The sequence below is a fragment of the Cinclus cinclus genome, chromosome 3 (assembly GCF_963662255.1).
Source record: "Cinclus cinclus chromosome 3, bCinCin1.1, whole genome shotgun sequence".
NCBI lineage: Eukaryota > Metazoa > Chordata > Aves > Passeriformes > Cinclidae > Cinclus > Cinclus cinclus.
In genome coordinates, this window is record NC_085048.1 from 23,078,872 (window position 1) to 23,091,459 (window position 12,588).

At 37.0% G+C, this 12,588-nt stretch overlaps 1 protein-coding gene across 1 annotated transcript in view; it reads left to right on the plus strand.

The window, feature by feature from the left end:
• AGPAT5 (1-acylglycerol-3-phosphate O-acyltransferase 5) overlaps positions 1-12,588 on the plus strand; it is a 55,146-nt gene that overhangs the window by 14,305 nt on the left and 28,253 nt on the right. Inside the window, exons 2-4 of the mRNA XM_062488538.1 lie at positions 556-625; positions 841-956; positions 6,118-6,207. Coding sequence (XP_062344522.1) covers positions 556-625; positions 841-956; positions 6,118-6,207 — 276 coding nt within the window. The remainder of the gene's footprint in view (positions 1-555; positions 626-840; positions 957-6,117; positions 6,208-12,588) is intronic.

Consider the following 12,588-nt stretch of genomic DNA (forward strand, 5'->3'; position numbering starts at 1 on the left):
GGGAAAAGATATTTAAAAACCTGTTTATTTAAAAGTCTGTTTAGAAGCCACAGACTAATTTAAAGGCACCCCTAAACCTCATGGGTTTTTTTTGTTCACTCTTGATGGTTAAAATCATGGCAAATGGTTGAGATTTTGTTCTTGATCTAATCCAGGAAAATTTACCATTTTAGATTGAATAATAGTAAGTGTCTGGCTAAAGCATGTCTTATTCATTAGATGTATAAATCAAATTGTGATTTTGCACGTGTCTGTGATTCCTCATTAACTTCAATTATATTAATGTAGGGAGCTTGTGGCTGAAGGTCACCTTCCATGGATCCAGTTCTAGGACTATGACACAAGAACCAAATAAGTTTCTTGAGCCCTCATTAATTAATATTTACAGTTTTGTTGATAAGTCAGTTGTCTGTGGTGGGTACTTTGTCTGTTAATGATGCTAACTTGCTGACAGTTTTCCTAGTAAAAGCCAATTACTGCATTGGATCTCATCACTGCCTAATGCAATGAAAATAAATTATAAAGTAATACTGCATATTTTTTAATTTTTTTTAGGTAATTATCTACGGGGATTTGCCAAAAAATAAAGAAAATGTAATATATTTATCAAATCACCAGTGTACAGGTTTGTATTTTTTTTTTGCTTGTCTTAACACTTTTATAGATTTAAAAAAATCTGCTTGTTTGTTTACTGTGTCTCTTTCCAGGCTTGCCCTAACAAGCAAGAACTTCTAGTTCAAAAACCTTTAATGACATTTATACATCCAACATGTACTTTCTGTTTCATCAGTGGCAATTAAGAGTTAATTAGCTGATTACTTCTGGCTTTTGTCGTTGCAGTTGACTGGATTATCGCGGACATGCTGGCGATCAGGCAGAACGCGCTCGGGCACGTCCGGTACGTCTTGAAGGATGGCTTAAAATGGCTTCCACTGTACGGCTGGTACTTTTCACAGGTGAGCTACTTCACTCTTTCCTTGCTGTTTGCGAGTCAAATATGTAAGATGTACTTTCCCCCTGTTTTCCATGCATGCTGTGAAGATGTAGTTCTGAGCTGGCATTCGGTTATTTGAACGTGAAAGCAACTGGTTTCACTCAGTGTAGTTAGATGTGTATCTTAGTTGAGAGACAGTTACTAAAGATGCAGTTTACTTTTCTAAATGAATACTGATTATGGATAGAATTAAAACTGTAGAGTCTGTTTGGAGTATTTCAAAATATTCTAAAACTTTGTTCGTTTTACAATCCAAAACTCCAGTTTGTAGTTGTGCTGTCAGGTTAGCAAAAAGTGTAAACAGACTTTTTTTTGCTGTGTATCGTGCTACAAACTGGGAGTAAATTGGCATTACTGTTTGATGTACTTCTTTGTTTTTCAGTTGTTTTGGTTTTAGCTCTATATAAAAGAGAAAATTTGGATCTTAGTATAGTGTGGAGGAAAGTCAGATAGATCCTGCCTCCATGAAAATGTTTGGACTTCAGTCAAGCAAAAACCTGAGTCTATCAGTATTCCCACCTTTTTCTTTCTCTTCTTTCTGCATAATATTCCTTTTGTTCCTTCTAGTCTGAGAGCTCAACCTCATGTGACTCAAATTTATTCAGTTACTGAGAAACAGTGGCCCATTGTCACTGAACAGCCAACATACTGAGTGGATATGATCTTCAGTCTAAAATGGTGGAGAACAGTGCAGATGGCTTACTTCCCTAAAATCCTCTGTGAATTTGTCATGCCTGTGGTGTGCCTTTTCCAAAAGCAGAACTATTTCTATGTGAAACAAAATAACATTAGAGGTGAATGGTTTTGGAAGTACTGGCCTTTTTCTAGGTGAGCAGAAATGGCTTCATGGTACTTATCTCAGGGTTTAGATGGGTGCTTAATTATTAGAATAGAAATGTGTATAGTTTTGGGCAGTGATTCCAAAGTGCTTATTCAGTAAGACTTCTCTCCTTTGTCCTCTCTGTTTGATCTTAATGTGTTCTCTGAATATTAATCTGCTTTCTGTCCCTCACCCCATTGCCCAGGCAAAGAAAAATATAAAAAACAAACAAAAAACAATCAATCAAACAAACAAAAAACAACTGGGGGGGACAAACAAACAAGCAAAAACAAAACAAAACAAAAAAAAACCCATACATGCTTAGGAAAATGCTTCAAATAGAATTAGACATTTTGATTGAATTGCCTGTCAGTCCTGTCCAAGAGGGCAAGGTGGAGAACACTGAGAGAAATAATAATATGCTGGATATGACTGGAACTATATATTAATTTGTAAAGGAGTGTATGAAGAGTAGGTAACTACAGGTGTATGTCCAAATAGGAAGATTTACTCTTTCCCTCATATTTGAAGCACATCCAATGTCTTCAGGTTGATGGTTGAAAATCTTTGTTGTCCTCTGGATGAGTACCTTAGTGAGTAGGCTATACATCTAGGCTGGAGCATGGGTGGTCGCCATCATTTCTGCTAAAATTGATATGTTTAGAGAAGTATATGCTGCAGAGAAAATGAGAAAGCTGTTCATAATTTCTTTTATTGGTAGATCTGCTGTCCCAGTCCCCTAAATACCTACAAACTGTCAGACCCTCTCATACCTTACTAAGGTATGCATTAGGAGAAAATTGAATTCTCAGTTGTCTAATGCTTGTCCTTAATGCTTCTCTACATTTTTTGTCCACCAAAGTGGCTGATCTGCTGCTTGGAAATATTTTGCTCTTTGTCCTTGCCTTTAGCCATTACAGTGGTGGTGATTTAAGTCTGCTTTAATTAAAATGTAAACAGGATATATATTCCATCCATTATCACTCTGTGTCCAGAATTTTTTTTTTCAAGATTTTGGAAAATCACTTTTGCTATGTGGAATATCCGGTGCTAGTTTCCTGAGTTGTATATTGACTGTTAAAAGGAGGTTCCTGTGGAAATTAATCTGAATGCAACCAACATTTTAAAGCAAAACATGTATTTATTAAATAAACTCTATTCAGGTTTGGACTCCTCAAAAAACAAAATTTCTGCAAGATTTAGTGGGCAGTGATTATATATATTTTATATATATATGTGTATATATATATATATTTAAATCAGTGACACAATTGACAGGCAGGGATGATGCACGTATGCTTAAATGACTGAGATGGGATGCAGAAAGCCTGCAATGCAAGCTAATAGGTATTTTTATTGTTTTTATCACACCAAACAGTGCAAAAACATAAAACACTTCCTGCCCTTCCTGTTGATGTTCTGTCAGTGATGTCACTTACACTCCACTAAAAGTTTCCAGAGCCACATAATTACGCCATGCTTACGGAATTCATATTCCCTTCCTCAGGTAAACATCCTGTTTGGAAATAAACGTGGTCTGGATGTCCAGGAGAGCAAAATTCAGGCACAAAGGAAGTATATCTGTAAACACAATCCATTGTTGACTGAGAGAGGGGCTTTTAAAGTACAGCGGAAAAAAATTATAACCTTAAAAACAGTACTTCCAGAAATCTGTTTTGAAGAGTGTTCATATATTTGATCTCTTACTGAAGAGGAAATGCAATACAAATTGGGGAATTTGGGCTATATACAGTCACATAACTAGCATTCTTCTTTGAGGCAGCTATCTAATAGCAAGGAAAGAAAAGAAACACTTAAATTAACCTATTATGTTCCAAGCTTGTTTTTTTAGGTAGAACCAATTTCTTTTCATAAAACTGTCTTTATTTCTTTTTTTTGGGTGGATCTGAAATATTTTTTTTTGCCCTTATCATTTGCTGCCAATTCATCCCAGCACTCCTATTCGCTTATACCATCCAATTCATACCTGTTTATCTTATACCCCTGATGCAGCTGCGATGTAATTTTGAAAAGTATTTTTGATAGCCCACAGTTTGCTTGGCTTTTTAACATAGGAAGTATGTCTTTATCTTTTCTGTTAACCAGCATCAGCTTGTGCACCCTTTTGTTTTTTCCTGAGTTTTAGCCACATATCCTGACTCTCTTTAGCTTTGTACCTCTGAGCCACAGGGGCCTGCCATCGTGGTGGAGTTGGGGTGAATGTGGTGAATGCTGATCCTGTGATACTTTTTCTGTTCTTATGTTACATGACACTGTGCTCATTTACTTGAGAAGTGCAAATCTATTTCTGAGCATTAAAATGTCTGACGTGCAACACCAGATCTATCTTTGGTGTCATGGTGTGTGTCCCTGACCAAATAGTCCAGTAGTAACTTCATTTGTCCAATTTTCATTTGACAAATCAAACAAGGAGAAGTTGGTTCAGCATTTTTCCAATTTATTGCAGCTGATTAGTAATTTGATGATAAGGGAATACCTTAATTCCAGGTTTCTCTTATTTATCAAAGCTTGACCTAGCTGAGCTCAGAGTATGATGACTTACCCATTACATAGAAGTCTTACATAGCAGATTAATTTTTTCTCATACTGATCTGAGCTTGCTCTTCCTGGAAGGGGTGGTTGTGTTGAGTGTCAGAATACAACTGTACTTAAGTCTGCTTAAGACTTCTGTTTTCCTTTAATAGTGTAAGATCTTGAAAATGGTCTTATATGTGGAGTGTGGAGATAACATGAGGCTCTCTGTTTACTACACAGCTGAAGAAATGTTTTTCTGTTCATGCTGCTTTCTGTCTGGAACTGTTAAACTGCTTGTGGGATGGTCCCAATATCATGCCACAGCCAAGCTCAGTGAGCTGGGGAATTCTGTTCATGGTTTTGGTTCCCTGCCAGTCACAGCAGCAGAGCTGAGTGTTAGAGCTGGCTACTTCACCTTGGGAGGGAACCTCAGACAATAAAGTTAAGACATGATATTTAGTATGCAGTTAATGCTTCATTGGCTTTCTATTCCCTTTCACTGCAGCTTTTGAAGTACAACTCAAAAGTCACACCTTTCCACACCGTGAAAAGCAAAGGCTGAAAGCACTTTGCATGACCACCTCTTCTGCCTGCCTCCTCCTAGCCCCTGAGTTTTATATCTGTCCATGCCATTGACACAGCTCTGCACACAGCTGCCACTCCTGTTTTTACGATGTAGTATATCTTTCCATGAGATCAGGTATTTGAATGGGGCTCAGATCTTAGTTTTTATCTTACTGTCACCTTTCTGTTAAGAACATGTAAGACCAGAAATGGACAGAAGTTGTCTGACAAATCCTAATACCAATTGTCATGGTAAACAGAAAAGAGTATTACCAAGTTAAGGATTCAGCTGGAAAATCCATGAAAACAATGTACCTTAAACCTGAAATTCTGTTATTTGGAAGCTAATTGTGTTTTTTCCAGACTTCATTGTATCAGTAGTTCATAGTTGGTGCTTGTTTGTTTACATCCTCTTTCTCTCTAGATAAAACAACATGCTGGAAGAGGGAAATTATAGGGAAAATTTCTCTTTGTGTGTACTTTTACTGAAGTTTTGTCATAAATTGTTTGCAAAAAGTTATAAAATCAATCTCTTCCAGGACATAGTTTAACTTTTATTAACAATTTTCAGTAAAAATACTTCTATAAAATCCTTCACCTTGTGAAGAGTTTGGTTTACTTATTCAATTATTATCTTGGTATATAACTTCTTTATTAAAAGTTTGATTCAAGTTTTCAAGACCTATGCTAGTTACTTCTGTGCTATTCATAAATCTTGTATGTAGAAGTATGATATTTGCATTCCCAGTATTTGCATTAGTTACTATTTAATAGTGGGCACATACAATTGAAAGCATTGACATGTAAGTACTTGTGAGTAACTTAAGTTCTGCGTTTTTTCCCTTGATACACAAATGAAGCTGCGTGTCAGCATTGTTGGGAGTAAACACCCTGCAGTCACCTCTAATACCATCTTCTAATTACTTATTTAACACCTTTAAAAAAGACACTTCAAGTGTCTTATGCATTGGGGTTTTTTTGTATCTGATTTTTATTTAAATAGATTTTGTGAACTAAAGTATATGCAAATGTAAAATTAGTTTCCCATGTTTATGTGATAGAAAAAAATGTCTTGTAGGCAATTTGCAGTGTTAAGTCATAAAGATGACTTGTCATTGTCTCTTGTTTATTCTTCTATCAGCTATTCTACATTAAACTACTTAAATATTTAATGCTTTCCCTTTTTTTTCTTTCTCTCTGATAGCATGGAGGAGTCTATGTAAAAAGAAGTGCCAAATTCAATGAGAAAGAAATGAGAGAGAAGTTGCGGACCCAGATGAAAGCTGAGACTCCAGTAAGCTTATACCTTCCTTCTCATTTCTTTGACTTTTTTAATGGCAAAGGCTTGTTGGAGAAAAGAGCCATGCCTGATATCCACAAACCACTAAGATAGTAATCATAGATTTGTTTTCTTTCTGTGCTTTTACAGTTACTTTCTGTGATTACAGTGATACCTCCAATTAAAATGAGGAAATTTTGACTGGTTCTTTGTGGTTGACAGGAACTTCATGATCCGCTCTGTAGAGGACGGGGGGGATCTGGAATTAGAACATGAACTATAGTACCTTCCTAAAGAAACCACTATTTCAAAAGAGAAACCCTCTGTTTCAAAAGACAACATTTTGACTACTGTGTGCTTTTCAGAGACTGATATGCTCAACTTCTAAAAGTCAAGAACCTTTCTTAGCAAATGTTAATTAGTCATCACAATGATCAATCATTTTTAATGGCAATGACATCTTAGAATTGAATAACTTTGTCTGCTATGCCTGGAGGAAGGAAAAAACCCAAAACAAACTCTTGATAATTTTCTATTTGAAGAATGACTGTTACTGCCAAGTGACTTTTCTCATGACTCCCTGTATGGTTTGTGGCTCAGTGGTTAGAATCACTGTGCTTTGCTTCTATTACTTGCTGTGCATTAAATTTTTTTCTGCCTTTTTGGCCAAGCTAAAAAAAAATAAAACAACTAAGGAAGCCTTGATATAGAACAGTTAAAACTTCCATTTTATTTAAAATTGTGTTATTCGGACTTAGATTCCCCATATTGTCAAAACTTTTATAAGCTGAGACTTGGGTAAAAAGAATTCATGGGTTGTTTTGACATTCCTAATAGTATTCTTTTTTCTTATTTGGAGAGAGTGAGTTTATGTTTGTGCATGTGTTGAAAAAGTAAATTTACCTTGTGCTTACTGAGAGGTTTAAATGAGTAAAGGGTCCCTATTTCGGACAGTGCTCAAACTCATTTTGTCCTCAACTAAGATTTAACATGGGTTTTTTTGTTGTTTTGATTAAGTAAAGAAAGTTCCAATTGTTAGCATGTAAGTTAGGCCAGATATACATTACAACAACTAAACAGTATCTAATCAGTGATGTCCATGGAGAAGATGGTAAAGTACCAGGGAGGGTCCTGGGATGTTAAGAGTTTGTGTTGCCTCATTATTTGCCAAATGTCAGTGGTAAAGATTCTACTTACTGTAAAACTTGTGGTGTAACGGAATAAGCAAAGGCTGCTTGCAGGATGTCATCCCTCTAAGCAGAGTGCTGGTTAAGTTCATTGTAGTTAGTCTGGATGAACTAAGCCAGCAAGGTGTTTTCCTGAATAGGCCCATGGTTTTCTTGCTAGTTAAAGAGACAGGTTCTGTTTGAGTCTGACTTTCTGGCTTCCCTCTGCACTTCCTAAAAATCAGGGGTTTGTTGTTACTATAAGGTTTTCATTGTGATAAGAGTCTTAATTCAAAGTCTGTGTTAAATTAATCTCCTTTTAAATGTTTATTTTTCTTTTAATACAATCTTGGGAAGATATGCCTAGAAACTCATCTGATTATGTCCCTGGAAACCTGCAAATGGTGTTCAGCCTTGCTGCAGTGTGTCATTTTAGCACATTTGGAATGTAAGGAGAGGTTTGAGAAAAAAGCTTTTCTTTAAAGGTACAGCTGATGTGGATTCTGCTTTCCATGGGGTTAGTAAGTGAAATAAATCCAGAATTCTTTGTTTGTGGAATCATCTTTCTTCTCCCTCCTGAGCTGTGTGTAGATTGAAAGTCTATACCTAACTTGTCAAAGCTAATGTGTAATAAATATGGGACCACTTGGGTACACTTGTTTTTTGCTGCAGTTTAGCTCTCTGGGAGTTTGGTGGAGCTAGTAACGAGCATAGACGTGCATACCAGGCAGTTGTTGTTGCCATTTGCCTTATATTATCAGGTGTTGAAATATAGAAGAAAAATAAGTGTAACTGCTGCAGAAATTAATTGTCAAATCTCTCAATCAAACTATATAGGGAGTGACACTTGAATTTACAAAACTGAAGTTGTCAAAAGCCTATTTACTGAGGCAAATGTTTGCATCTACAGGGCTACAAGACACAGACCATTGAGCTGTCATTTGAGGGAAGAGTAAACTTCTTATAGCCTACTTTATCTGAGAATTTAAATGTAGATGCTATTAAATGGCCTTTAACATGCAGTTACTACTGTGAGAAGAACATGATAACCTCTGTCCTTATTGCATTATTCTTGCAGTTCTGCAACTTGGCATGACATTTACAAGCAACCATATTCCTTTTAAAACAATTGCATTTTGATCAAATATGCCCTGAACTCATCAGTTTAATGCAAAAATAACTAATTTATGACTCTGGAATTTTCATGTGCTGTATGCTACAGCTCAGGATGAACTTTCCTCAGTTTAGTGGGCAGCTGGTGTAGCTTAGTCATTCTGTGTGTATGTGGTAGAGTTCTTTCTTTAATGTAGTGCTAGAGATGAGCTGGCTTTTCAGCTGCTCAGGAAAGATTTATACACCAATAAAGATGAGATGGACGGGAATCTGTGTTAAGGGTCACATTATTTACAGTTTCTCTCCACATACAATTTAAACAAAAGAATCCAGATGATTAATGCTCAGTCTGTCTGGAGCCATCCCTTTACCCATTAAGAAATTGAAGATTGAAGTGAAGATTGAAGACAGCAGCAGTCCTCTGTTCTCCTTAGCATAGCAAGCTCTTTACCACTTCACTGTGGACTTTTTTTTTAATTATAGCAAGTAAATTGGAGTTTAAACTGACAAGCAAAGTAAGGCTGCCTCTTGGCCTCTTAATGCACAGCGTAAGTTGATCAGTGCTCTGCTATGTCTGCTTTTGTGTAGACAGCAGTGGACTGAGTGATTCTCCTTGTTCACCTTGTCTTACGAGTTCCACCCACCTGTCTGCTATAAACACCCCCTTTTCCTGTCCTCAGGTCTGCAGCTGGTCCACACTTCTTCCCAGGTGTAGCACAGCAGTGTCAGACTGGCACAAAACTGGCACCAGACTGAAACACTGCTGCACCTGTGTTTTCTTAATGGAGATATTGAACTAACTGTTTTCATACTTATTTCTGGAAGTCACTTTGCTTTCCAAACTCCCGTGGAATTATACGCTTGAATGGTGTATTATTGGGATTTTGTTGATAAAATTCACTCAAGATGGTGTGATTTGGTTTAGAATTCTGTAAAATTTGACTGATTGCTAACAAATTGCAATCTTATGTCTTGTGAGAGCAGAGACTGTCACAGTGTTTAAAGAACACTTTTGTGTTAATATTGTTTTAATGTAAGCCATAGATGAATGTAAGCCCAATGAATGGGTATCCAGCTGTTACTTGATATGCTTAATCTACTTGATTTATAAAGAAAGTCGACTCTTCTGAACAGCAAACTATTCAATTTGATAACTGAAAATTTCACTTCTCTTTTTTCATCATGCATCAAGAGTAGGAAATGCGCATTCTGAGATGTGAGATTTAACTCTGTACAACCAATATTAAGCTGATTACTATGTGCTTTGGTTTTGTCATTCATTCAATCATAGAATAAATCATCAACATGTGAAGAAATGGCAATCAAACAATAAAAACACAGAGGGTATGGATTCATTAATACAACTGCTATGAGTTTAATGTAAGAATTTTGTGGTATAGTTACTAATTTGCAAATCCCTGACAACTGTAAATCATGGATGTCCTTGCCTGCTTTTCCACATAACCTCTTGTATTTTGTTCCAGTTATGCCAGATAGGCTTTCTCATACCATATCCTTTTCAGTTATTGATCTGAGTGGTAATGTCTCTCATCCAGTTCACTAGAAGCATGCTTTCTGGGCAGTGGTCTAAATGGATGCAGATACGAATCTGTCTAGCTGCCAAGATACAGTAGTAGTATTAATAATATGAAAATTAAGCAAGTGCATTGTTTAAGACAGTTTTTAATTTCATAAATTATTTGTTTCCCCTTTGTCACGTGAGAGCAGCACAGTATGCAAGACACCTTTAGTCAATAGTTACCACTTCGTGATGCCCTATATTCTTCTACAGAGTAGGATCTGCTTACTCCAGGACATTCTTCAAGGCCCTTGGCCACCTTTTCTTGCTGTGTATTTATGATTGTTCTGTATTCCAGGGACTCTGCATTGCTTTGCTGCTTTTCCCTGCTCCACCCCTACCAGCTCAATTTGTGGCACTCTGATCTATCTCAGGGACTTCCTCAGCTGCCCTATCTCCTCTCTGGAAGCATGGCCTCTTCTTAGTGCCATTGCTGTCTCTTCTTGCCCGTGAGACCTTGACAGTGCTGGGCAAATGAAGCATTGCTGTTTGGGAGAATGCAGTTACTATCAGGTAGCCCGTGATTGGCAAAATGCAAAAGAAAAGATTTGCATCTTTTTATTTTCTGGCTCCAAGAAGAATCAGTAGGGTTCTGCTATATGAATCCTGATCTACCCCTTCAAGCTTTCAAATTGATGAGAGATACAAAGTTTATTGATACCTACCCATTCCACAGAAGGAATGAAAGTAGCACATACCTGAACATGATGACTTATTTCCTGGGTTAAAATTGGTGCCTCAATGCATGAGGGATTGTCGTAATCCAGAATTGTCACTGCCATTTTGAACATGAGCACTGCATTTTGCAGCAAATAAAGCATGTAACTTCTATATAGCTAATTGCCCTAACTGAAAAATCTGTATTAAAAATGGCCTGAACTGCAGGTAGTGTTTCTCGGCAATTAAAATGTTTCTACAAGTTCTTATTCCAAGTTCAGGAGAGCTTATTTAGTTATTAACATCTTAGAGATTTGTAGTTCTTACAGTCTGTGGAATTAGTGCTTAAGGATTTAACTTCTGCTGCACATAGTGGGAGAAAAGCCAGTCATAGAAGTAGTTCTGATAGCCTGAACTGTACTGGCAGGATATCTTTGTCTTGTGCAGTACTGTATGTGAGTATAAGTAGGTCATCTGTTTACATTCATGAATTCTACTGTTAAAACACTCCTAATGAGATATATAGTACGTTATTATATGCTGAATTTAAAGCAAAGGCCAGTTCTCTGTCTTGTTGGTATGCTTTCAACTCAGAGATACACAGATTCTGGTCAACAAACTTGTTTGGCTGTGTATTTAGAGATTTGCTAGAATAAGGAAAATATAATTTCAGTCCCTGGTTTGTATTACACACATAGGACTGGAGTAAGTAGATACTGTTCCTGTTGTGTAATCAGCTTTTGGGGATGATTATCTCCTTTGAAGACCAGTAACAATGTTGCCTACTTCTAAGTGCTGAGCTATGTACCAAGAATGGTGTTCCTGTCCTGTGTGCTTCACTTTCTTTGCTCAATGACCTGTTACAGTCACTGTATTACCCTTTAGAGCTGAGCAATGCAGTCTTTAATGGGGATGAAGGGGTGGAACTGGAGCACCTCATTTTCAAGTACCATTTTAAGCATCTAAATTGCAAGATTTGAACATAAGCACATTAATGAAAAGGAAAAAAGTGTATCTGGATTTGAATATAATGTCCTTTCCAGCTACCTCTGAAAAGTTTTACTTAGTCACTTAACCATCTCTACATTATACTTCATAGATTAAATGTATAGATGACTGGGGAAAGTGTGGACTACCTCTGGGTCTAAGGATTCCTATACTTGTCCCTGTACTTAGGCTACTGCTATATGTGAAAAAGTAAGCACCTTGACTCTTAAACCCCCCTTTTTTTTTTTTTTGTTCTGTCACCAGCAAATCTATATGCATCTTGGATTTCTGTTGATCCTTGAACATTCTTGGACTTCATCTATCTCTGCAGTCTGCCAGTTTCCCCCAAGCACATTGTGACAAGGAGAGTCTTTCTCCTAGCTCTCTTTACTGACACTGCTTTTGCTATTTTTAATATTTATTTTCTTTATTTTTCCCCTGTCAGGTTCTGGGCTATATACTCAGTTCTCCTTTTTCTTGATCTCCAGCTGGCTTCTCTGGTTGGCACATTTCCTACATTTCTTCCCACCTCTGCATTTTTGTGCATCTTTCAGCCTTCCTCACCGTGGGGTGATTCTGGAGAGGTCATTTGCTGGGGCCTGTCTTTTGGCATTCAGCCCTTTCTGTAGCTGTTCCTCAATAATTAAGTTCAAATACCAGCACACTCTGATGTTTTGTGGGCCAGAAGCACAAAGTTGCATTCCTGTGTGTATGTTTTTGAGTTTTTATTTAACTTGGCATCTTTATGTGATGTGCTCTCCCAATTATCAAAGTTTCTGTCTAATCACTGATAATATTCCTTGGTATACATTATCATGTTTTCTTTCAAATGTTTCTTGAGACTGCTTTCTGCAAAGTTAGTGAATTAAGTGTTTACAGTAGGCATTTTACTAT